The sequence below is a fragment of the Nomascus leucogenys genome, chromosome 12, assembly GCF_006542625.1.
Source record: "Nomascus leucogenys isolate Asia chromosome 12, Asia_NLE_v1, whole genome shotgun sequence".
Lineage (NCBI taxonomy): Eukaryota > Metazoa > Chordata > Mammalia > Primates > Hylobatidae > Nomascus > Nomascus leucogenys.
The window spans coordinates 88,208,469-88,236,179 of NC_044392.1; the positions used below are offsets into that span (position 1 = coordinate 88,208,469).

The 27,711-nt window shown below is 37.3% G+C and overlaps 1 protein-coding gene across 1 annotated transcript in view; it reads left to right on the top strand.

Annotated features, from left to right (window-relative positions):
• The window catches only part of COL24A1 (collagen type XXIV alpha 1 chain), a 400,658-nt gene that overhangs the window by 65,817 nt on the left and 307,130 nt on the right, over window positions 1-27,711 (top strand). Inside the window, exon 9 of the mRNA XM_030823656.1 lies at window positions 24,483-24,527. Within this exon, the coding sequence (XP_030679516.1) occupies window positions 24,483-24,527 (45 nt within the window). The remainder of the gene's footprint in view (window positions 1-24,482; window positions 24,528-27,711) is intronic.

Sequence of the window (27,711 nt, forward strand, 5' to 3'; positions counted from 1 at the left end):
TTTTTGAAACCAGTATTAACATTTTTAACAAGCAGTATGTTTTCCCTAGATTGACTGGTTATATTGCCTTAACTAAGCCACCTTCATGTAACTCTTATTTTACTAGGAACTGAAGTATATTTTTACTTCTTACTGAGTGTCTGAATTTTTGCCAAAAAACAGGTAAGTTTGATCCAGAGTGCATGCTTGGTTGGATGGAAGACAAGAGTCCTAATTCTGCGTTTGGAATCAAGATAGATTTTGAAGTTTTTTAATATAGCCAATCAGTTGCTATATTAGAATGTGAAGCCTTTTATTTATAATTATAAGAACATTAGCAATCCAATCAATTGAAACAGTTTTTCTAAGTTCAAGAAGATAAGCCATATTCAAGTAGTTAAGTACCTCTTACCACAACTCAGAGCAGTTGTGAAATACGGTGCACACATTTTAAAACAGATTTTTATAAATAATATATTTTTATAAACAGTATTTTTCTGAATATTGAAAAATCCTCTCAGTTTAGTGATAATTATTAATCAGTGTGAATTTTTATTTTATTTTGAGAGAATTTGTTCAATTATTTTTTAAAAGAATTTTTTCATTGCATAGGAGGTACATAGTAAATATCTGTATAAAGTTGGACAGGAATAAAGAACCAAAAGCATCAAGTGGAATGCACTGTGACTTAGTCACCCCAAAAGTATGCAGCTCTTCATAAACTTTTTAAAGCAAGGATAGTACTAAGGAGCTATATTAATACTGAATATAGATAAACATAATGACAAAAAAATCAGAGTTGGCATAAAGATCAGTGCCTGAAGAAAGATAATGGAGAATTCTACTGTTCTATAGCCAGCTCTATAGATCATCTCTCACTGGCTTATTATTCCTATAAAAATCTGCAGAGCTGTGTTTTACTTTGAGTTGCTTCCCAATTCAAGTGTGGTACTGAGTCTAATACAAATGCTGCTGCTTGGGGGTTGTGCTGCCACCACTGTTACCATCTCTGCAATCTGCCATTCCCACTAATGGTAGGGGAAGCTGAGAACAAGGTATCTCAGTGCTGAACTCCCCAACAGGCAAGCCAGTGGTTGCCAAAGTGGCGTAGTTTTGCGGACTTTGAAAACTTCCCTGTGTCCAAACATATTTCCCTCAGTCTTGCTCATATGATTGAAATTCTAACATTCATGACAAGTTCATTTGGCTAAAAGTATTTCAGTTTCCGGAAGTCTTTTAAAATATTTCTGTGTCCTCAGAATAAGCTGTTATCTGTGATTTAGCATTTCAAGAATTCATCTATCATACTGTTTTTCTATATGAGAGCTAGTTGAGAGGTACTAGGGATCGATGGCACCAAAGAAAAAGCCAAGTACTACTTAAAAGAGATTAGCAAGTCAATATTGTGAGAAATTTGGGACTAACATTGGCACGAATCTGTTGTATGCCTGAGGGAAGTATGTTCTAAGTGAGAAGGTGGGCAGAATAGAGAGGTTTGTGTTGTATTCATCCTATAATTTAAGTCTCCCAAAGTTCTCCAGCTATCTGGGATTATTCTTTTATTTAATGTTTTTAAAAAAATCATTAAAATCTCCATTCTTAGAACGTTAGGAATTTTATGATCTTACCCCAAAAAGTGCTTACATTATTTTGATTGTTGATTTTCATCTTGTTCTGAGTTCTTGCTTAGGGATTCTTTTTTTAATAACTATACCATCCTATTTTATCACTATTTCTCAATTTTGCCGTAGTTTTCTCTGGTTATTTTGGTCAAACCATGAGGCCTTTGTTGTATTCCTCAAGGCATTGCTGACATGAGTCCTGTAATATTTGACAAACTTTACTAGAGAGTTGTAATTACCTAATTTGTAGAATAAGGATATTACATTGCAGAGAAAGAAAATTTAATGTTGGCTTTTAGACAACAATGCAGTAACAGTGGCTAAGGGAAAATATGTGGATTTAGGAAATATGGTATAAGTTGCTTAAGTGTAATGTAAGGACTACATTTCATTCACTGTGGTATTGCAGTTCAGTGTCTGGCACGTAACAAGCACATATTATGAGTGAATGAATGATAACGCTGCTCTTAAATTCAGTTGACTGTGCTCCTTCACCTTGCTTGCTTCTCAAAGCACCACTTCCTCTCTGCTGTCTTATTTTCACTGATCCTCTGGCTCCAACCACCCATCATTTTATTTTAGGTTAGCTAAGTAGAACTAGTTAACCTGTTACTCATCACTCAGTGATGTTGCCTTTTACGTGATTATGCGCGATGGTTAGTCCACCTTTGCCTCAGCTTCCCGAGACTAGACAGAGGCAAAAGATCCAGGAAAGTTGCCTCAAACGAAAGAGCAGTTTTCTTCCTCAGATAAATTCTGTAACTAACCCTAAAATTCTGCAGTTGTTTTAGTCACACCTTTTTGTCCTGAAATTTGTTCAGCAAACCACTATTATGTAAATGATATTATTTATATGATATAGAGTTGATATGTATATCAACTATATATGATATATATAGTTTCTGCCTTCAAGTAGCTTTTTTTTTTTTTTTTTTTTTTTTTTGAGACGGAGTCTCGCTGTGTCACCCAGGCTGGAGTGCAGTGCTGTGATCTCGGCTCACTGCAAGCTCCGCCTCCCGAGTTCACGCCATTCTCCTGCCTCAGCCTCCTGAGTAGCTGGGACTACAGGCGCCCGCCACTAGCCGTGGCTAATTTTTTTGTATGTTTAATGGAGACGGGGTTTCACTGTGTTAGCCAGGATGGTCTCGATCTCCTGACCTCGTGATTCGTCCACCTCGGCCTCCCAAAGTACTGGGATTACAGGCATGAGCCACCGTGCCCAGCCGGCTTACTGTCTTTAAAAGAAAACAGTTTCAGACTGAGCATCCTAAATCTAAAAATTTGAAATCCGAAGTGCTCCAAAATCTGAATTATTTTGAGTGTCTGCATGATGCTCAAAGGAAAGGCTCATTGGGAACATTTAAGATTTCAGATTTTCAGATTTGGGAGGCTCAAGTAGTATAATGCAAATGTTCCAAAATCTGAAAAATTTCAAAATCCAAAACACTCTGGTCCCAAGCATTTCAGGCAAGGGATAGGTAACCTATACAAAAGTAAATCATTAAAGTATTATAATAAATTAATTATTATATATTATATAAATATGTAAATTATATTTTTATATTATGTAAATATATAAATTATTACAGTATATTTGTATATAAATATGTTATCATATATTTATATATTTATATAAATATATACAAATTATTATATTTATATATTACATAAATAAATTATGCTATGGCAAGTGTGATTATGAAGATATGAAAGGATTATTATAGTACATAGTGGAGATTCATGTAAAATTCCTGGAGGTGAGGGGTGGATGGATAGAGAAATCGGAAAGAGGTGACGTCTAAGATGATTCTTGAGGATGAGCAGAAGTTATCCTAATGATACTGCACCTAGTGGACAAGTATGCTATCTACACATAGATAATGCATAAGCAAAGGCTGAAAGGTAGGAAGCACTTCTTTGTTCATGAATCATGAAGTGTGAGGGAGGAGGTGTCAAGAGATAAAGCTTGAGGAGTATTGAAGGACTAAATTATAAAGGGATTTATAGGCCATGTTGAAGCATGTAGAGTACATTATTATGTAGTAGAGAGGTACTACAGGATTGTAAGAAGGGGAGTGCCAGAGGCAAATCCTTTAGTCTCCAGAATTTCTTTTTTTTTAAAATTTATTTATTTTTTATTATTATACTTTAGGTTTAGGGTACATGTGCACAATGTGCAGGTTTGTTACATATGTATCCATGTGCCATGTTGTTTTACTGCACCCATTAACTCGTCATTTAGCATTAGGTATATCTCCTAATGCTGTCCCTCCCCCTTCCCCCCAACCCGCAACAGTCCCCGGAGTGTGATGTTCCCCTTCCTGCGTCCATGAGTTCTCATTGTTCAATTCCCGCCTGTGAGTGAGAACATGTGGTGTTTGGTTTTTTTCCTTGCGATAGTTTACTGAGAATGATGTTTTCCAGTTTCATCCATGTCCCTACAAAGGACAGGAACTCATCATTTTTTATGGCTGCACAGTATTCCATGGTGTATATGTGCCACATTTTCTTAATCCAGTCTATCGTTGTTGGATATTTGGGTTGGTTCCAAGTCTTTGCTATTGTGAATAGTGCCGCAATAAACATACGTGTGCATGTGTCTTTATAGCAGCATGATTTATAGTCCTTTGGGTATATACCCAGTAATGGGATGGCTGGGTCAAATGGTATTTCTAGTTCGAGATCCCTGAGGAATCGCCACACTGACTTCCACAATGGTTGAACTAGTTTACAGTCCCACCAACAGTGTAAAAGTGTTCCTATTTCTCCACATCCTCTCCAGCACCTGTTGTTCCCTGATTTTTTAATGATGGCCATTCTAACTGGTGTGAGATGGTATCTCACCGTGGTTTTGATTTGCATTTCTCTGATGGCCAGTGATGATGAGCATTTCATTGGCATTCTTCATGTGTTTTTTTGGCTGCATAAATGTCTTCTTTTGAGAAGTGTCTGTTCATGTCCTTTGCCCTCTTTTTGATGGGGTTGTTTGTTTTTTTCTTGTAAATTTGTTTGAGTTCATTGTAGATTCTGGATATTAGCCCTTTGTCAGATGAGTAGCTTGCAAAAATTTTCTCCCATTCTGTAGGTTGCCTTTTGACTCTGATGGTAGTTTCTTTTGCTGTGCAGAAGCTCTTTAGTTTAATTAGATCCCATTTGTCAATTTTGGCTTTTGTTGCCATTGCTTTTGGTGTTTTAGACATGAAGTCCTTGTCCACGCCTATGTCCTGAATGGTATTACCTAGGTTTTCTTGTAGGATTTTAATGGTTTTAGGTCTAACATGTAAGTCTTTAATCCATCTTGAATTAATCTTTGTGTAAGGTGTAAGGAAGGGATCCAGTTTCAGCTTTCTACATATGGCTAGCCAGTTTTCCCAGCACCATTTATTAAATAGGGAATCCTTTCCCCATTTCTTGTTTTTGTCAGGTTTGTCAAAGATCAGATAGTTGTAGATATGCGGCATCATTTCTGAGGGCTCTGTTCTGTTCCATTGATCTATGTCTCTGTTGTGGTACCAGTACCGTGCTGTTTTGGTTACTGTAGCCTTGTAGTATAGTTTAAAGTCAGGTAGCATGATGCCTCCAGCTTTGTTCTTTTGGCTTAGGATTGACTTGGCAATGCGGGCTCTTTTTTGGTTCCATATGAACGTTAAAGTAGTTTTTTCCAATTCTCTGAAGAAAGTCATTGGTAGCTTGATGAGATGGCATTGAATCTATAAATTACCTTGGGCAGTATGGCCATTTTCACAATATTGATTCTTCCTATCCATGAGCATGGAATGTTCTTCCATTTGTTTGTATCCTCTTTTATTTCATTGAGCAGTGGTTTGTAGTTCTCCTTGAAGAGGTCCTTCACATCCCTTGTAAGTTGGATTCCTAGGTATTTTATTCTCTTTGAAGCAATTGTGAATGGGAGTTCACTCATGATTTGGCTCTCTGTTTGTCTGTGATTGGTGTACAAGAATGCTTGTGATTTTTGTACATTGATTTTGTATCCTGAGACTTTGCTGAAGTTGCTAATCAGCTTAAGGAGATTTTGGGCTGAGACGATGGGGTTTTCTAGATATACAATCATGTCATCTGCAAACAGGGACAATTTGACTTCCTCTTTTCCTAATTGAATACCCTTTATTGCCTTCTCCTGCCTGATTGCTAGTCTCCAGAATTTCTTTAGCATTTTTGTGAGTTCGAGAGAGATATGCTTCTACCTTTCTGAAACCTAAAAGTTTGTGAAAGGAGGCTTATGATAGAGAGTGGGGGTGATTATACAGAAGCTGCCTTGTGCTATGTGGAATAGTTTCTCATAAGTTGGAAAAGTCTTTATCTCCATGAATATAAGTTCTTCCCATTTAATGGGGGAAGAGGAAACTGTTAAAAGGAGCAAACCATTGATATATAAAGTTAATAACATAAGGGCATTGAGAATAATTCTCAATGTTATATAAATATTCAGGCAGTCCTTACTTTGTGTGGTTCCAATATACATATATTTTGGTTACCACAAGTTAATTACATAGCATCAGTTCCCAAACAACACAATTCATATTTCATTTGCCACAGTATATTAAGTATGATTAACTACATAAAGTACAGACTTTGCTACTGGCCCTTTAGTCCACAAACCACTACATAAGTAATGGAGTGCATCATGACCAATTACCAAACAAGTCATTTCATTCAGTCTGTTGGTGATTCCTCAATCATGTACAGACAGTAAAGTTGTGTTGCTTCCTTGTTTTGCAGTGGTAAATCCATGTGATATTTTACACAGATGAATAATCAAAAGAAGTATTAGCTAACAAAGATGAAATAACAGCAAATAAAGGAGTAGTGATAACATAGGAATTTTAAAAGAAATACTGGACATGAGACACTGCTGACAAATAAGATTCTACATATGCAGCCAGGGAAATTTATTGCAGGTGAACTTTTAGTCATAAATGAATAAAGTAGTTGTGATGAATAGACAAGGATGGTCCAGAGGAAGTGACACTTTAAAAAAAAATTCACATTAGAAGAACTCTTGGAAATATTTCATGACATTGAAAGTGCAAAGGATAAAATGTTGGGAATTGATCCATACTTAGAAGCGAGTATGACAGTTTGCCAAGGCATAGGAAATATGCTTGCTTAGTATGATAATTTAGACAACAACAAGAAGGCAAACACTTTCAAACTAATTTTGATAATTTTTTTCAAGTAAATGATGCCTTAATTTCTAATGTTTTCAATTTTACTTTGCTAAATTAATACTAGTATAATTTTTTTATTTCCCCGTGCAACTATAACCAACAGTAAGAGAGTTTTTAACATTTTAACAAAAATATTTAAAGGTCATGGAACAATTGTAAATTTTCCCATTGGTTATTAAGATTGCTTTGTAATAAAATGTAATAAATGATACTACTGTTTTCCTTATGATTAAACATTTTATTTATATATTCAAATCTTAATTACCAGGAGTAGTTTGAAACTGATTTCTTTTGTAACCACTAATATTTCTGATTTTGATTCAATTGTGTCTTTTTATTTGTCCTATGTGGTCACCTATTGATAACATATTTTTAGGGCTCAAATTTTTGTTAACATATTTATTAAAATTGAAGTCTATATAAAATTAGATTATAAGTTTCATTTATTATTGGAATTCTTGCTGAGGCAATTTATTTATTCATTATTTAATTTTGTAGGTACATAGTAAGTGTATATATTCATGGGGTGCATGACGTATTTTGGTACAGGCTGCAATGCATAATAATCACATCATGGAAAATTGGATATCCATCCTCGCAAACATTTATCCTGTGTGTTACAAACAATCCAATGATACTCTTTATTTATTTTAAATTGTACAGTTAAATTATTATTTACTATAGTTTCCCTGTTGTGCTAACAAATACTAGGTCTTATTCATTCTTTGTAACTATTCTTTTGTACTCATTAACTATGCTCCCTTCCCTACCTCTGCCTGATCTCCTATTCCCCTCCCAGCCTCAAATAACCATCCTTCCGTTGCCTGTCTCCGTGAATTCAATTTTGTGATATTTAGATCCCACAGATAAGTGAGAACATGTGATGTTTGTCTTTCTGTGCCTGGCTTATTTCACTTAACCTAATGGCCTCCAGTTCCATCCATGCTGTTGCAAATGACAGAATCTCATTCTTTTTTGTATGGCTGAATAGTACTCCATTGTGTATATGTACCACATTTTTTTATCCATTCATCTGCTGATGGACACTTAGGACACTTCCAAATCTTGGCTATTGTGAACAGTGCTGCAACAAACATGGGAGTGCAGATATCTCTTCGATAAACTGATTTCTTTTCTTCTGGATGTATACCCAGTAGTGGGATTGCTAAATCCAGTGATAGTTTTATTTTTACTTTTTTGAGGAACCTCCAAACTGTTTTCCATAATGGTTGTACTAATTTACCTTCCCATGAATAGTGTATGAGGGTTCTCCTTTTTCCACATCCTCGCCAGCATTCTTTTGGATATAAGCCATCTTAACTGGGGTAAGATTGTAGTTTGGATTTGCATTTCTTTGATGATCAATAATGTTGAGCACTTTTTTATATGCCTGTTTACCATTTCCTTGTCTCATTTTGAAAAATATCTGTTCAAATCTTTTGCCCATTTTTAATTGGATTACTTGATTTTTTTTCCTGTAGAGTTGTTTGAGCACTTTGTATATTCTAGTTATTTGTCTCTCATGAGATAGGTAGTTTGCAAATATTTTCTTCTATTTTCTGGGTTGTTTCTTCACTTTGTTGATTGTTTCCTTTGCTGTGTAGAAACTTTTTAACTTGCTGCAATCCCATTTGTTCATTTTTGGTTTGGCTGGCTGTGCTTGTGGGGTATTACTGAAGAAATCTTTGCCCAGACCAATGTCCTGGAGAGGTTCCCCAATATTTTCTTGTAGTAGTTTCATAGTTTGAGGTTTTAGATTTAAGTCTTTAATCTATTTTGAATTGATTTTTGTACAAGGCAAGAGATAGGGATCAAGTTTCATTATTCTACATATGGATATCCAGTTTCCCCAGCATCATTTATTGAAGAGTATCTTTTCCTCAATGTCTGTTCTTGGCAACTTTGTCGAAAATGAGTTCACTGTAGGTGTGTGGATTTATTTCTGGGTTCTCTATTCTGTTACTTTTGTCTGTGTGTCTGTTTTTATGTTGGTACCATGCTGTTTTGGTTACTGTAGCTCTGCAGTATAATTTGAAATCAGGTAATGTGATTCATCCAGTTTTGTTCTCTTTGCTCAGGATAGCTTTGGCTATTCTGGGTCTTTTGTGGTTCCACATAAATTTTAGGATTGCTTTTTTCTATTTCTGTGGAGAATATTACTGGTATTTTGATACAGATTGTATTGAATCTGTAGATTACTTTGGGCAGTATGGACATCTTAAAAATACTGATTCTTCCAATTCATGAACATGGAATATCTTTACATTTTTTGGTGTCCTCTTCAATTTCTTTTATCAGTGTTTTATAGTTTTTATTATAGAGATCTTTTACTTATTTGGTTAATTCCTAGTTTATTTTATGTGTGGCTATTGTAAATGGGATTGCTTTTTAAATTTCTTTTTCCAGTTGTTCATTGTTGGCATATTGAAATGCTACTGATTTTTGTATGTTGATTTTGTATACTACCACTTAACTGAATTTGTTTATCAGTTCTAATAGGTTTTGTTTTTTTGGTGGAATCTTTAGGTTTTACCAGCTATAACTTCATGTCATCTGCAAACAAGGATAATTTAGCTTCTTCCTTTCCAATTTGGATGCCGGTTATTTTTTTTCTGTTGTCTGATTGCTCTAGTTAAGATTTTCAGTACTATGTTGAGTAACAGTGGAGAAAGTGGGCATCCTTGTCGTGTTCCAGATCTAATAGGAAAAGCTTTCAGTATTTCCCCATTCAGAATGATACTAGCTGTGGGTCTATCATATATGGCTTTTATTATGAAAAGGTATATTCCTTTTATATCCAGTTTTTGAGGGTATTTTTTTTTTATCAAGAAGGGGTGTTGAACTTTATCAAATGCCTTTTCAGCATTAATTGAAATGATAATACGGTTTTTGACCTTCATTCTGTTGATATGATATATCACAGTGATTGATTTGCATGTGTTGAATCATCCTTGCATCCCTGAGATAAATCCCAGTTGGTCATAATGAATCGTCTTTTTAATGTATTGTTGAATTCAATTTATGAGTATTTTGTTGAGGATTTTTGTATCAATATTTATCAGAGATTGCAGTTTTCTTTTTTAAATTTTTTTAAAATTATACTTTAAGTTCTAGGATACATGTGCAGAATGTGCAGGTTTGTTACATAGGTATACACGTGCCGTAGTGGTTTGCACCCATCAACCTGTCATCTGCATTAGGTATTTCTCCTAATGCTAGCCCTCCCCTAGCCCCCCAACCCCCACAGGCCCTGGTTTGTGATGTTCCCCTCCCTGTGTCCATGTGTTCTCATTGTTCAGCTCCCACTTATGAGTGAGAACATGCAGTGTTTTGTTTTCTGTTCCTGTGTTAGTTTGCTAAGAATGATGGTTTCCAGCTTCATCCATGTCCATGCAAAGAACATGGACTCATCTTTTTTTATGGCTGCATACTATTCCATGGTGTATATGTGCCACATTTTCTTTATCCATTCTATCATTGATGGGCATTTGGGTTGGTTCCAAGTCTTTGCTATTGTGAATAGTGCTGCAATAAACATATGTGTGCATGTGTCTTTATAGTAGACTGATTCATAATCTTTTGGATATATACCCAGTAATGAGATTGCTGGGTCAAATGGTATTTCTGGTTCTAGATCCTTGAGGAATTGCCACACTATCTTTCACAATGGTTGAACTAATTTACACTCCAACCAACAGTGTAAAAGCTTTCCTGTTTCTCCACATCCTCTCCAGCATCTGTTATTTCCTGGCTTTTTAATGATCACCATTCTAACTGGCATGAGATGGTATCTCATTGTGGTTTTTATTTGCATTTCTCTAATGACCATATGAGCTTTTTTTCATATGTGTGTTGGCTGCATAAATGTCTTCTTTTGAGAAGTCTCTGTTCATAGCCTTTGCCCACATTTTGATGGGGTTGTCTGTTTTTTTTTCTTGTGAATTTGTTTAAGTTTCTTGTAGATTCTGGATATTAGCCCTTTGTCAGATGGATAGATTGCAAAAATTTTCTCCTGTCCTGTAGATTGTCTGTTCACTCTGATGATAGTTTCTTTTGCTGTGCAGAGCTCTTTAGTTTAATTAGATCCTATTTGTCAATTTTGGCTTTTGTTGGCATTGCTTTTGGTGTTTTAGTCATGAAGTCTTTGCCCATGCCCATGTCCTGAATGGTATTGCCTAGGTTTTCTTCTAGGACTTTTATGGTTTTAGGTCTAACATTTAAGTCTGTAATCCATCTTGAGTTAATTTTTGTATAAGGTGTAAGGAAGGGGTCTAGTTTCAGATTTCTGCATATGGCTAGCCAGTTTTCCCAACACCATTTATTAAATAGGGAATCATTTCCCCATTTCTTGTTTTTGTTAGGTTTATCAAAGATCAGCTGGTTGTAGATGTATGGTGTTATTTCTGAGGCCTCTGTTGTGTTCCATTGGTATCTATCTATCTATCTATCTATCTATCTATCTATCTATCTATATCTGTTTTGGTACCAGTACCATGCTGTTTTGGTTACTGTAGCCTTGTAGTATAGTTTGAAGTCAGGTGGCATGATGCCTCCAGCTTTGTTCTTTTTGCTTAGGATTGTCTAGGCCATAGGGCTCTTTTTTGGTTCCATATGAAATTTAAAGTAGTTTTTTCTAATTCTGTGAAGAAAGTCAATGATAGCTTGATGGAGATAGCATTGAATCTATAAATTACTTTGGGCAGTATGGCCATTTTCATGATATTGATTCTTCCTATCCATGAGCATGGAATGTTTTTCCATTTATTTGTGTTGTCTCTTATTTCCTTGAGCAGTGGTTTGTAGTTCTCCTTGAAGAGGTCCTTCACATCCCTTGTAAGTTGTATTCCTATGTATTTTATTCTCTTTGTAGCATTTGTGAATGGGAGTTCACTCATGATTTGGCTCTCTATTTGTCTATTATTGGTGTATAGGAAAGTTTGGATTTTTGCACATTGATTTTGTATCCTGAGACTTTGCTGAAGCTGCTTATCAGCTTAAGGAGATTTGGGGCTGAGATGATGGGGTTTTCTAAATATACAATCATGTCATCTGCAGAGGCAATTTAACTTCCTCTCTTCCTATTTGATTATGCTTTATTTCTTTCTCTTGCCTGATTTCCCTGGTCAGAACTTCTAATACTGTGTTGAATAGAAGTAGTGAGAGAGGGCATCCTTGTTTTGTGCTGGTTTTCAAAGGGAATGCTTCCAGCTTTTACCCATTCAGTATGATATTGGCTGTGGGTTTGTCATAAATAGCTCTTATTAATTTGAGATACGTTCCATAAATATCTAGTTTACTGAGAGTTTTTAGCATGAAGGGCTGTTGAATTTTATTGAAGGCCTTTTCTGCATCTATTCAGATAATCATGTGGTTTTTGTCATTGGTTCTGTTTATGTGATGGATTACATTGATTGATTTGTGTATGTTGAACCAGTCTTGCATCCTAGGGAGGAAGCTGACTTGATCATGGTGGATAAGCTTTTTGATGTGCTGCTGGATTCGGTTTGCAAGTATTTTATTGAGTATTTTTGCATCCATATTCATCAGGGATATTGGCCTGAAATTTTCTTTTATTCTTGTGTCTCTGCCGGGTTTTGGTATCAGGATGATGCTGGCCTCATAAAATGAGTTAAGGAGGAGTCCCTCTTTTTCTGTTGTTTGGAATAGTTTCAGAAGGAATGGTACCAGCTCCTCTTTGTACCTCTGTTACAGTTCAGCTGTGAATCCATCTGGTCCTGGGCTTTTTTTTAGTTGGTAGGCTATTAATAACTGCCTCAATTTCAGAACTCGTTATTGATCTATTCAGGGATTTGACTGCTTCTTGGTTTAGTCTTGGGAGGGTGTATGTGTCCAGGAATTTATCAATTTCTTCTCGATTTTCTAGTTTACTTCCATAGAGGTGTTTATAGTATTCTCTGATGGTAGTTTGTATTTCCATGGGATCAGTGGTGATATCCCCTTTATCATTTTTTATTGTGTCTATTTGGTTCTTCTCTCTTTTCTTCTTTATTAGTCTGGCTATCGGTCTATCTATTTTGTTGATCTTTTTTAAAAAACCAGCTCCTAGATTCATTGATTTTTTTGAAGGGTTTTTCATGTCTCTATCTCCCTCAGTTCTGCTCTGATCTTAGTTATTTCTTGTCTTCTGCTAGCTTTTGAATTTGTTTGCTCTTGCATCTCTAGTTCGTTTAATTGTGAGATTAGGTTGTTGATTTTAGATCTTTCCCTATAGCATTTAGTGCTATAAATTTCCCTCTAAACACTGCTTTAGCTGTGTCCCAGAGATTCTGGTACATGGTGTCTTTGTTCTCACTGGTTTCAAAGAACTTATTTATTTCTGCCTTAATTGTGTTATTTACCCAGTAGTCGTTCAGGAGCAGGTTGTTCAGTTTCCATGTAATTGTGTGGTTTTGAGTGAGTTTCTTAATCCTGAGTTTTAATTTGATTTCACGGTGGTCTGAGAGACTGTTATGATTTCTGTTCTTTTGCATTTGCTGAGGAGTGTTTTACTTCCAATTATGTGGTCAATTTTAGAATAAGTGTGATGTGGTGCTGAGAAGAATGTAGATTTTGTTTATTTGGGGTAGAGAGTTCTGTAGATGTCTATTAGGTCTGCTTGATCCAGAGCTGAGTTCAAGTCCTGAATATCCTTATTAATTTTCTGTCATGTTGATCTGTCTAATATTGACAGTGGGGTGTTAAAGTCTCCCACTATTATTGTGTGGGAGTCTAAGTCTCTTTGTAGGTCTCTAAGAACTTGCTTTATGAATCCGGGTGCTCCTGTATTGGGTGCATGTATATTTAGAAGTGTTAGCTCTTTTTTTGCATTGATCCCTTTACCATTATGCAATGCCCTTCTTTGTCTTTTTTGATCTTTGTTGGTTTAAAGTCTGTTTTATCAGAGACTAGGATTGCAACCCTTCCTTTTTTTGATTTCTATTTGCTAGGTAAATATTCCTCTATCCCTTTATTTTGAGCCTATGTGTGTCTTTGCACGTGACATTTGTCTCCTAAATACAGCACACCGATGGGTCTTGACTCCTTATCCAATTTGCCAGTCCGTGTCTTTTAATTGGGGCATTTAGCCCATTTACATTTAAGGTTAATATTGTTATGTGTGAATTTGATCCTGTCATTATGATGCTAGCTGGTTATTTTGCCCATTAATTGATACAGTTTCTTTATGGTGTTGATGGTCTTTAAAATTTGGTATGTTTTTGCAGTGGCTGGTACTGATTTTTCCTTTCCATATTTAGTGCTTCCTTCTTGTAAGGCAGGCCTGGTGGTGACAAAATTTCTCACTATTTGCTTGTCTATAAAGGATTTTATTTATCCTTCATTTATGAAGCTTAGTTTGACTGGATATGAAATTCTGGGTTGAAAATTCTTTTCTTTAAGCATGTTGAATATTAGCCCCCACTCTCTTCTGTCTTGTAGGGTTTCCACAGAGAGATTTGCTGTTAGTCTGATGGGCTTCCCTTTGTGGTTAACCCGACCTTTCTCTCTGGCTGCCCTTAATATTTTTTCCTTTATTTCAACCTTGGTGAATCTGACGATTATGTGCCTTGGGGTTGCTCTTCTCAAGGAGTACCATTGTGGTGTTCTCTGTATTTCCTGAATTTGAATGTTGGCCTGTCTTGCTAGGTTGGGGAAGTTCTGCATAATGTCCTGAAAAGTGTTTTCCAACTTGGTTGCATCTTCCCTGTCACTTTCAGGTACACCAATCAAACGTAGGTTTGCTCTTTTCACATAGTCGCATGTTTCTTGGAGGCTTTGTTCATTCCTTTTCATTCTTTTTTCTCTAATCTTATCTTCACGCTTTATTTCATTAAACTGATCTTCAATCTCTGATATCCTCTTTTGCTTGGTTGGTTTGGTTCTTGATACTGTGTATGCTTCACCAAGTTCTCGTGCTGTGTTTTTCAGCTCTATCAGGTCATTTATGTTCTTCTCTAAACTGGTTAATCCAGTTAGCAATTCCTCTAACCTTTTTTCAAGGTTCTTAGCTTCCTTGCATTAGGTTAGAACATGCTCCTTTAGCTTGGAGGAGTTTGTTATTACCCACCTTCTGAAGCCTACTTCTGTCAATTTGTCAAACTCATTCTCCATCCAGTTTTGTTCACTTGCTGGCGAGGAGTTGTGATCCTTTGAAGAAGAGGTGTTCTGGTTTTTGGAATTTTCTGCCTTTTTGCGCTGGTTTTTCCTCATCTTTGTGGATTTATCTACCTTTGGTCTTTGATGTTGGTGACCTTCAGATGGAGTTTTTGTGTGGACATCCTTTTAGTTGGTTTTGATGCTATTTCTTTCTGTTTGTTAGTTTTCCTTCTAACAGTCAGGTCCCTCTGCTGCAGGTTTGCTGGAGGTCCACTCCAGACCCTGTTTGCCTGGGTATCACCAGTGAAGGCTGCAGAACAGCAAAGATTACTGCCTGCTCCTTCCTCTGGAAGCTTTGTCCCAGAGGGGCACCCACTAGATGCCAGCTGGAGCTCTCCTGTATGAGGTGTCTGTCGGCCCCTGCTGGGAGGTGTCTCCCAGTCACGAGGCATGGGGGTCAGGGACCCACTTGAGGAGGCAGTCTGTCCCTTAGTAGAGCTCGAGTGCTGTGCTGGGAGATCCGTTGCTCTCTTCTGAGCCAGCAGGCAGGAATGTTTAAGTCTACTGAAGCTGCACCACAGCCACCCCTTCCCCCAGGTGCTCTGACCCAGGGAGTTTTATCTATAAGCCCCTGACTGGGGTTGCTGCCTTTCTTTCAGAGATGCCCTGCCCAGAGAGGAGGAATCTAGAGAGGCAGTCTGGCCATAGCAGCTTTCACCCAGTTTGAACTTCCTGGCGGCTTTGTTTACACTGTGAGGGGAAAACCACCTACTCAAGCCTTAGTAATGGTGGACACCCTTCTCCCCACCAAGCTCGAGCATCCCAGGTCGATATCAGACTGCTGTGCTGGCAGCAAGAATTTCAAGCCAGTGGATTTTAGCTTCATGGGCTCTGTGGGGGTGGAATCCACTGAACTAGACCACTTGGCTCCCTGGCTTCAGCCTCCTTTCTAGGGGAGTGAACAGTTCTGTCTCACTGGCGTTCCAGGTGCCACTGGGGTATGAAAAAATTCCTGCAGCTAGCTTGTTGTCTCCCCAAATGGCCACCCAGTTTTGTGCTTGAAACCCAGGGCCTTGGTGGTGTAGGCATCCGAGGGAATCTCCTGGTCTGCATGTTTCAAAGACTGTGGGAAAAGCATAGTATCTTGGCTGGATAGCTCTGTCCCACAAGGCATAGTCCCTCATGGCTTCCCTTGGCTAGGGGAGGGAGTTCCCTGACCCTTTGCTCTTCCTGGGTGAGGCAACACCCCACCCTGCGTCTGCTTGCCCTCTATGGGCTGCACCCACTGACTAACCAGTCCCAGTCCTGCTTAAAGTGGAGGTATTGAAGTCTCCGGCAATTATTGTAGTAGGGTCTATCTCTCTCTTTAGCTCCAATAATGTTTTCTTTATTTATCTGAGTGCTTTAGTGCATATATATTTACAATCATTGTATCCTCTCACTGAATTGACCCCTTTGTTATAATATAATGACCTTTGTCTCATCTTATAGTTTTTGTTTGGCAATCTGTTTTGTCTGATATAAGTATAGCTATTCTTGCTCTTTTTTGGTTTCCTTTGGCATGGAATATCTTTTTTTATCTCTTTATTTTCAGTCTACGTGTATATAGGTGAAGTGTGTTTCTTATAGGCAAAGATCATTGGGACTTGTTTTTTCATTCATTCAGCCACTCTGTGTCTTTTGATTGGAGAAGTTAGTCCATTTACATTCAGTGTTATTATTGATAAATAGAGACTTATTTCTGCCATTTTGTTATTTGTTTTCTGGTTGTTTTGTGGTCTTCTCTTCCTTCTTTCCTCCATTCCAGTTTTTCATTTAGTGAAGATGATTTTTATCTAGTAGTATGCTTTGATTTCTTGCTTTTTATTTTTTATGTATCTGTTGTATGTTTTTTTGGTTTGAGGTTACCATGAGGCTTGTAAATACTATCTTATATCCCATTATTTTAAACTGATGACAGCTTAACACTGATTGCATAAACCAACAAACATGTAAAAAGAAAACTGATAAAAACTCTATGCCTTAACTTTGTCTCCCTAATTTTAAACTTTTTGTTGTTTTTCTTTGTCTTTTTATACTGTCAATGTCTTGTAAAGTTGTAGTTATTATTTTTGATTGGTTTTTCATTTAATCTTTCCATTTAATTCAAGAGAAGTTTACACACCACCATTACAGTGCTATATTAGCCTGTGTTTTTCTGTGTATGTACTATTTCCAGTGAGTTTTGTACCTTCAGATGGTTTCTTCTTGCTCAGTAACATTCTTTTTTTTCTGATTGAATTACTCTCTTTAGCATTTCTTATAGGACAGGTCTGGTGTTAATGGAATCCGTTAGCTTTTGTTTGTCTAGGAAAGTCTGTTTCTCCTTCATGCTTAAAGCCTATTTTTGCTGGATATACCATTCTAGGGTAAAAGTTTTTTTCCTTCAGCACTTTAAATATGTCATTCCACTCTCTCCTGGCCTGTATGGTTTCCACTGAGAAGTCTTCTGCCAGATGTATTCCTGCTCCCTGGTATGTTATTTGTTTCTTTTCTTTCACTGCTTTTAGGATCATTTTTTAATCTTTGACATTTGAGAGTTTGATTATTAAATACCTTGAGGTAGTCTTTTTAGGTTAAATCTGCTTGGTGATCTATAACCTTCTTGTACTTGAATCGTGATATCTTTCTCTAGGTTTAGGGAGTTCTCTGATATTATCCCCTTCAATAAACTTTCTGCCCCTATCTCTTTCTCTACGTCCTCTTTAAGGCCAGTAACTCTCAGATTTTCCCTTTTGAGGCTGTTTTCCATCTTGTAGGTATGCTTCATTGTTTTTTATTCTTTTGTCTTCTCTGACTGTGTTTTGTCAAATAGCCTGTCTTCAGGCTCACTAATTCTTTCATCTGCTTGATCAATTCTGCTATTAAAGGACTCTGATACATTCTTCAGCATATCAGTTGTATTTTTCAGCTGTAGAATTTCTGCTTGAGTCTTTTTAATTATTTCTATCTCTTTGTTAAATTTTTCTGACAGCATTCTGAATTCCTTCTTTGTGTTATCTTGAATTTCTTTGGGTTTTCTCAAAACAGCTATTTTGAATTCTCTGTTTGAAAGGTCATATTTCTCTGTTTCTCAAGAATTGGCCCCGTGCCTTATTTAGTTCATTTGGTGAGATCATGTTTTTGTGGTGGTGTTGTTACTTGTAGATGTTCATTGGTGTTTGGGCATTGAAGAGTTAGGTATTTGTTGTAGTCTTCACAGTCTGGGCTTGTTTGTGCCTGTCCTTCTTGGGAAGGCTTTCCAAGGGTTTGAAGGGACTTGGGCCCCAAGCCCAATAACACTGGGGTTTTTGTAGAGGTACTGCCTTGGTGGTCTTACATAAAATCTGAAAGAATTCTCTGGATTACCAAGCAGAGATTCTTGTTCTTTTCCCTTAATTTCTTCCAAACAAATGGAGTCTCTCCTCTCTCTCTCTCTCTCTCTCTCTTTGCTGGGCCAGCTGGAACTGTGGGTGTGGTGATACAGGCACCCTGTGGCCGTCACCACTGGAACTGTGCTGGGTCAGACATGAGCTACTGGGCCTCACCCAAGGCCCTTCCCTTCATAGTGATGAGATTTCCCCAGGCCCAGGGTGTGTCCAAGGATGCTGTGTGGAAGCCCGTGATTGAAGTCAAAGACATTAGCAACTTACCTGCTGTTCTACTCTATTGTGGCTAAACTGGCATTCAAACCATAATACAGAGTCCTTCCCACTCTTGCCAGCAATTTCCCGAGGCAGATGAGCCCTTCCCTGTGGCCACCACGACTAGTCTATGGGGGTTTCTGCTAGGCTTTCACCAATGTTTACTTAAAGGCCAAGGGCTCTCTTCCATCAGCTTGTGTTGAATGCTGCCAGGCCTGTGACTCATCCTTCAGCACAGTAGGGACAGTCCAGAAATGCAGCGTGAGATCCTAGTCCTGGTCTCAAGGACCCCAAGAGCCTGCTAATTTCCCTACCCTTCTGTGGCCAAGCTGGTACATAGGGTGCAAGACAAAATCCCGTCTCTTTTTCCCTTTGCTTTCCTCAAGCAGAAAGAGTCTTTCACTGTGGCCACCACAGCTGGAATGTACTGGACCACCCCTGAAGGCCAGCATGTTTCAGAGCCGAAGGCCCACAGCACACTAACTGGGTATCGTTGGTGGTTATTCAGGGCCCAAGGGCTCCTTGGTCAACAGGTGATGAATCCTGCCAGTACTGGATCCTTCTCTTCAAAGCAGCAGGTTCCCTTTTGACCCAGAGTGTGTCTAGAAATGTTATCCAGGAGCTAGGGCCTCAAATGGGGACCTCACGTCTCTGCTTGGTGCTCTATTACACTTTGGCTGAGCTGGTATCCAAGATGCAAAACAAAGTCCTCTTTACTCTTCACTCTTCTCTCCTCATACAGAAGGAAAGAGTCACTTTCCTTGTTATGAGCTGCACTGCCTGGGCTTGGGGAAGGAATGGTGCTCACACTCCATTAGCCATGCCACCTGTTGTCTCCCTAGTTCACATTCCACCCTAGTTCACTGGCTGTAAGCCCAGCCTAGCACTACGAATAGCCTAGGAATTGCAGTGTTTGTGTCCTAGACAGCCTTTGAAGTTTACATAGGACCCCAGAGTACTTCAGCCCATGGTGGTAAGTCTTGCCAAGAAACTCAAGTTCCTTGAGGATGTGCGATTCCCTTCCGGCTAGGGCTGGTCCAAATCCTCCCGCTGTGCCAGGGAAGCACTGAGTTCAATGTAAAGCTTCCCAGTCACTGAGCTTTCCCTTCCTGGAGTGCACAGATTCTCTCTCCACACTGCAGGGCTGCTGCCAGGGGTGATGGGGAAGGGGTGGCATTCACTATTCAAGACTGTATCTCTTGTCCTCCTCAGTGCCTCTTTCCACAATATGAAGTTAAAACCAGGTACTGTGATTGCTCTTGCTCACCTGATTTTTGCTTCTTGTGACTGTGGTTTTCTGTGTGCGGATAGTTGTGAAAATTTGATGTTCCAGCGATGGAGAGGGGACAAATAGCATAAGCTTCTATTTTGCCGTCCTGCTCTGTTTATGTTACAACAAAAATTAAGGACAATTCTGTAATTCATTGTAATGTGTTTGAAATCTGAACTGAAACAATTTGTAAATTTTCCTATTGTCATTCCTTAAGGAATGTATTCCGTTTTCAGAATGCTGATCAGAGAAAAATCATATGCTAGTTATGGAAACTTTTTTGTTATTCTTCCTGTATGAGTATAGAAAATAATGACTCAAATATTAGTTTTTAAAATAAAATCCCTAGATTGGAGCTATGCCGAAGCTTGAATGTAGGCAGTTTTCCAAGGAATGTATCCCCTTTGCTTTTAAGAACTTTACAGACTAGTTTTTAAGTAGAAAATAAATGAGGCATATGGGAATAAATGAAAGTCTTTAAATAATAGTGGAGATAACTTCAGTATATTACAAATATATATTTTAAAATAACAAAAAGGAAGTCTTTATTCTATTTATTACCTTTCATTTCAACATTCAGATAATAGAGTTACCCTATTAAATACTTAGAATCTATTTTCTACCTAAGTGATTCTTAAATTCATCCAAGTCTTTTCATTCATTCATCCATGTCTGTCCACCAGTTAATTAATAAGCAACAACTATGTACCAGGCACTGGGGACACCACAGTGAGTAAAATAGCTTAAATTAAGCTTAAGCTTTTTCAAGGGCTCAGGTATCATTTTTACTCTACTACCCTAGGCTAACTTATAATTATCTTTGACCTAGACTGTCATAATAGCCTCCTACCCAACCCACTCTCTTCCATTTTGCCCACTCCAGAGTCCCATCTTTGTTTTAGAGTATTAAAGAAGTGCCCCGTGGGGGCCTGATATGTCCACTGACCTTACGTGAATTCTTCCTATGTCTGCAAGCCTGAAGTAACTTTTTTTTTTTTTTTTGAGATGGAGTCTTGCTCTGTCACCCAGGCTGGAGTGCAGTGGCACGATCTCGGCTCAGTGCAACCTCTGCCTCCTGGGTTCAAGCAATTCTCCTGTCTCAGCCTCCCAGGTAGCTGGGATTACAGGAAAACACCACCACACCCGGCAAATTTTTTTGTATTTTTAATAGAGATGGGTTTCGCCATGTTGGCCAGGCTGGAACTACTGACCTCAGATGATCCGCCTGCCTCTGCCTCCCAAAGTGCTGGGATTACAGACGTGAGCCATTGCGCCCAGCCTTCCTGAAGTAACTCATATCTGCTTTGTTTTTTATTCAATGACAGCTACATTGAAAAAAGTAGTGACTTTCTTATAGATTCCCGTATTCACAGTATTTAAGCAATAAAAAAAATTAGCAATAATTTAATTGAATGCTGTCATTTTACAAATTAAGACATTGAGGTTCACAATATGGCTAGTTTGTGGTAAATTGGATCTAGAACAGATCAAGATGGCTTGATCTGTTCATTGTTATTATCAGTAAAGCAAACAAACAAAAATTGCTTTACTTAGGCTCTTCAGATTGCCTAGAAAGGGGACTTAGGATATTTTGGCAGGGCGCAGTGGCCCACGCCTGTAATCCCAGCACTTTGGGAGGCTGAGGCGGGCGGATCATGAGGTCAGGAGATCGAGACCGTCCTGGCTAACATGGTGAAACCCCGTCTCTACTAAAAATACAAAAAAAATAGCCGGGCCTGGTGGCGGGCGCCTGTAGTCCCTGCTACTCCGGAGGCTGAGGCAGGAAAATGGTGTGAATCCGGGAGGCGGAGCTTGCAGTGAGCCGAGATTGAACCACTGCACTCCAGCCTGAGGGACAGAGCGAGACTCTGTCTCAAAAAAAAAAAAAAAAAAAAAAAAGAAAGGAGACTTAGGATATTTCAAGGAAAAGAGTGAGTTATTTCAATCCTGTCTGCAGCAATAAGGAAACAGGGCTCCCATGGAATCTAAAACTAGGTACTGTAATATGACTTGGTCTGACATACACACTGATTCAAAGCAGCTGTATCTTAGCAGCATTAGTTTGTGAATCTTTTATTGTACTTTTCTACCAGTACTTACCTACTTTCTCTGCATCTGCTTTTTTGTGTTATCTTGTCCTCTGACAACTGTCCTAACATAATTTCTATTTCTAATTTTTGTGTATACTTCAGCTTTCTTGTAGCATCTCAGCAACCCTACTCTTCCTCTTAGCCTTTCTTTGTGAATCTTTCAGCTCCCTCCTACTCCCACTGTTAAGTACTTGCATTTTTCTATTGTTGTTGTTTTAATCAACTTCATTTTTTTAAAAAAGAGATTTTTGGCTGGGCGCGGTGGCTCACGCTTGTAATCCCAGCACTTTGGGAGGCCGAGGCGGGCGGATCACAAGGTCAGGAGATCGAGACTACAGTGAAACCCCGTCTCTACTAAAAAATACAAAAAATTAGCTGGGTGTGGTGGCGGGCGCCTGTAGTCCCAGCTACTCGGGAGGCTGAGGCAGGAGAATGGCGTGAACCCGGGAGGCGGAGCTTGTAGTGAGCCGAGATTGCGCCACTGCACTCCAGCCTGGGCCACAGAGCAAGACTCAGTCTCAAAAAAAAAAAAAAAAAAGGAGATTTTTATTGGCCCAGCTTGTCTTCTTCTTTTTTTTTTTTTTTTTAGAGGATGCTATATTGCCCAGACTGGACTTTAACTCCTGGGCTCAAGCAACCCTCCCACCTCAGCATCTTGAGTAGCTGGACTACAGGCATGCCATTTGCCTGGCCCAGCTTGTTTTTGCTTAAATAAAACATTTTATTCCAAGTCATTGTATAGGCTACTGGCCTGACTTATATTGTCCTCCCTTAGATTAAATGTCAAGTCCTGGGGCTGAGGTAGGGAAGGAGTGAGTTCATAAAAAACAGATCATGACTGCAAGGTGCTACCACCTTGTCAGGGTCTCTGAATGAAAAAGAATCCCTTTAAAGAGAAGTGTACATACAAAAGATACCATGATTAACATATATACACATAGTTCACTATTATTGAGTGATTTGGGGAAAATAAGCTAAAATAAAATTGTGCCACCATTGCATTTTGTTTCATTATAGGCTAGGGAGAAAACTAACTCTGATCTGAAAAACAGGTGTTGGCTAAAGAAAATCAAACATGTAGCTAGACTCAAGAGTTCACAGAATTTAAAATAAGTAAATAAATAAACACACACTTTAAAAACAATAGGAAAAGGAAATAGGCTCATGGCAGAAAGTCTCTGTAACCTATGAGCCTCCTACCCTGGCTCTTTATTTGTCATCCTCCAGGAAACTTCCAGCTCATACCCTCCTAGAGCTGCTGCCTCATCCCGGGGAGCCACCACCACTGTCTTAGTGCTGAGGATGTTTCTTATCTCCTGTTGTAAAAAGTGAAAAGACTTAGCTTTGTGGATATTTTTACTTGTGGAATTTTGTGTAAACATTTGGCAACTGAGCACAATATGTATTATATTATGTAATTAGGCTAATCTTGAACTCCCCTTAAAAATGTAAAAACAGTTAAACTGTTTTAAGTTTAACATAGCAAAAGTTGTTGAAATCATTCCATTAGTTTTCAAATAGGCACCTCTTCTAAATGACGTTTTTTAACCAAAGTGTCATTCCCTTCTCTAATCCATTAATCCAAATTCATCTCTTCTGATAAACCCTCAGTGATTAATACTGAGTAATTATTTCCCTCTATTAGGCTATATTCTGAAACCCAGGAAATTTGTCTTTAGTTTGCAGTATATTAATTGGAAATTTTTGATATTCATAAACTATGATTTATTTCAGGCTTTTGAGTTATATTTTAAGTCCTTAAGAAAAGGAATTTCTTTTGTTTTTTATATGCACCAAAATCCTTTGGTAAACAGTAGATCAAATCACTGATTTTTATGTAGAACTGTACAAATAAGCTCCAAAATTTTTCTTTATTTCATTCTTCCTGTCCTTTCTTTTAGTTTCCTTCATTTTGCTCCTATATCTTTCTTGAGGAAGAAGGATATTGTCTATTTTATAGTTTTGGGTGTTAATTTATAGAGAATAAGATTTTCTTTTGCTTCTATTATTTGGAAAATATTCTTTCTTACTAATTCCCTAGACAACTTTATAGAACCCCTTTTGATTAACCTGTAAGCAGCCTCATGATTTTTTGAGTTACCTCATTGTGTTATGACAATGATTTGGGTTAGAGGAACTGCCTGGATATGATCCAGTTTTTCAATAATTACAAACAGATTATGTCCGAGGCCATTCGTCTTAGCAGTATTCAACTAAAACTAACTTTTTAAAAGCTTCAGCAAACTTAACATATCCATTGCTAGATATGAACCTTTTATAAAAGATACTGTGTTTTAGTCTCTATTCTGTACTGTGCTACCATTTTAGCTGATAATAACAAGTCATTCAAATAACATGCAAGATTAAATTATTAATAAGAATTTGTTATTTAATAAAAAAGTAATTCTTATTAAATAAAAAAGATTAAATTTAATAAGAAATAAATTACTAACAATTAAATTTGTATTGATGAGGAAACCAAAAGTTGGAATATAAGGCAACTTGCAACCTATGTTTCATTATTTGGCTTATATGAGTTTACTTTTCATAGCATGTCTCCACTTATTCTTTTGCAGGGTCTCAAAGGGCATCCTGGACTCCCAGGACTTCGAGGTGAACAAGTGGGTACTTCTTTTATAAGACTTGTTTGTATCATGTGTGAAAAAGACACATGTTAGAGAACTCCTTTGAGAGATTATTTTCCCCCATTTTTTCAATTTTTCTTCTCAGTGATTTTTTTACTCTGTTTAGTGCAGGACCACCTTTTAATTGATTAGCTGTAGATCTTTTTATTTAAAAAACGATAACATAATATTTCACTGTTATTCATTTTTTACTTTTGCCCCATATGTTTCAGACTAGTAGCTCTTAAACTTCTGCAGTTCACAGACCCCTTTGAGAGTCTCATAAATACTATGAATCCTTTCCCAGTAAATAAACATATCCATACACACACACACACACACACAGAGAGAGAGAGAGAGACTTGATTTTTTTGTACAATGTCAGGAACTTACCAATTCACTAAAGCCTAATCCATAGCTGTTTGTTCCCTGACCTTTTCCTGAGGAAATGCAAATAAATTTCAATAACAGTCCAAATTAGAATGGTACATATATCATTGTCCATAATACACATACACAATATTTAAAAGTCAAAATAGTTTTGGAACTATTTAGTTTTTGATCATGTTATTGCTTTTCTGTCATCAGAAAATAATATATCATTATGTCATAAAAAAATAAAGTCATATCTCTTATAGTGTGTACTATATTGAAAATATAGTGTGAATATAACAGTGACAAGGGTAAGATACTAGAAACTGACTAAGGTGATGGATACCGTTATTAAAGAATCAGCACAGAGACTCAGGAAACCCTAAAGGGAGATCCAGGAAGAAATGTGATGGATGGTACCTGAGGGAAAGCTATAAATGAAGAAACAAAGCCAATTTTCCCTTTCATTCATGTTAAGTTAGACAGTACACTCTGTTCAGTCCCTGAAGCACAACTTTTCAAGATTACTAATTACTAGACATGGCAAGGGAAGTGATATATGTATCTGTAACACATGTAATATCAGTTTCCTGCAAATCAAACATGTACTGAAAAGCATTTGAGCATTTATGGGAGAAAAAGATGAGAAGGGTGAGTGGGATTAGTCCCTGGGGAGAAAAAAATTGTAGGATATTGCTTTGGCAGAAACGTGGATTCCAATGGAGGAAACCTAATACTTCACAAGTGAAAAATTGGCCATGTGTCATTACTGACGAGTTCACTCACAAAACTGCTCCATAAACTACTTCTGGTGGTGTATATATTATCTCTGAGGGTAATATACTTTTTAGAACAGTCTAAAACCAATTTTAAAGGTTAGAAAATGTATATTGTGGTCAGTTCTTGCTTTCTATTCTATTTGTTTCTAGAAAAAAAAAGAGGCAAAATTTGTGTTAACTATGAGAAACAGCTAAAATAATTTTGCATTTTAATTGTGAAAATACTGTGGACATTCAGAGGAGCATAGCTGACTTGCTGGAAGACATTTGTCTTGAAAATTTGTAAATATCTTCAAATTGGTCAGCAAACATTTGGAAAGGCAATTATATTATTTATGTGAGCTCTAGTAATAAGAGCTGTCATTTACTTACAGCCCTTATTATTTGCCAAGCTATATTGCTATTAACTACAACTTCTAGTAGTATAATTATTGTTTTACATATGTTAATTAACTTAATGTCACCAATACTAAGAGTTATTACAGTTACTTCCACTTTTAAATATATTTCTACACATTATTCTATTTTATCCACAAAATGAGTGCTGTTATTCTATTTTACTAATGAAAAAACAGATAAACTATAGTAGCAGTGCTGGAGCAGTGCTGGAATTCTGAATAAGTCTGACTGACTCAGAGTGTGTGTTTTAAGTGAGATTAGGGCAGGCTTCCTAATTTTCTGTTCCTGTTTTCTCAAGGGGCTGTTGATATAACTGTGTCTCTATTACTCCATCCGATCTGCAGATTTGAGTGAGCCAACTTTTTTAAAAAATCTATCTTTAAATGCAGAGTGAATTAAGTCATGCTATTTGTTTTGAGTTTCTTTTGAGTTTCTGTGGTTGTCTCAGTGATTCTAGGGTGTGGTTGGCTCAGAATACGTTTATGCCATATAAAGATTATGCTGAAGTCTTATTTGTTTATTTTGTTTACTGCTGTTCTAGTATAGCAGAACTTAGACATTGAGTGGAATTCTTTTGTGTCTTTTTCTGCACAGCTAAAATGTGTTAGCTAGATCTCTACATGTTGCTTTAACACCCTCTGTGACAATCCATTCAAAATAGGATTTCACTTATGTTCTATAACAGATTGCCTTTTTATTGAGGTTAGTTAACTTAATTTGACTAGGAAAGGAATGGAAAAGGGATGGTGGTTTTCATTAGCCAGATAGATAGTGGCCTACAGAATAAAAACAGCCTTTTACATTTGTCTTACTCCTTTCTGTTGGCATACCTAAATATAAGGTTTTGTGAATCTCTAGAATGTGGGCCTGTGTGTTTTGGAATTGGATGGGGCATATAGGAAGGCAGTCGTAAATATACTAGAGCAAATCTCATAATTAGAGGACTTTCCTTGGAGTGCTATTGGATGTTTTTTGCACTTCAAACTCACACTAGGGAAACGGGCCTTTGAATGGTGGTCTCTGGAATTAGACATGCTGATTTAATTCCTGACTTCCTACTTATTAGCTAAGTAACCTTCCGCTGGTGACATAAACACCTTATGTCTCATTTTTTCTCATCTGTCATATGGGAATAATGATATCTATCTTATAGGGTTTTTGAGTAGATTGAATAAGATAATACCTATAAAATACTTGAAATAGTGCCTGGCCCATGATAAATGTTCAATAAATGTTATAGGAATAAAATATTATGTAAATATGTAATATTTAATATCAATAGGGGAATATTTAATACATACATATGGTTTCTGAAATTCATAGGATATAATCTCTCTACATATAGACAAGAATTTCTTCTGTAATCCTCAGAAGGCCATTGTTTATTCACATTCTCTTCAGTTGTCCATTGTCATACTTCTGTGTATCTTAGGTTCTTTAAATGTAGAATGAAGAAAAGTTTATCTCATAAATGTAAAATGCTTAGCAAATAAAAAGTACTCAGTAAATGTTAATTTTGGTCAAGGGAAGGGAAGAGGAAATGAGAGATAGAAATGAGACGGAAAAAAGTGAGAGATGAATTCTGAAAAAAGTAGAGAGAAGAAACTCAACTATTATCCTCTATTTTTCAT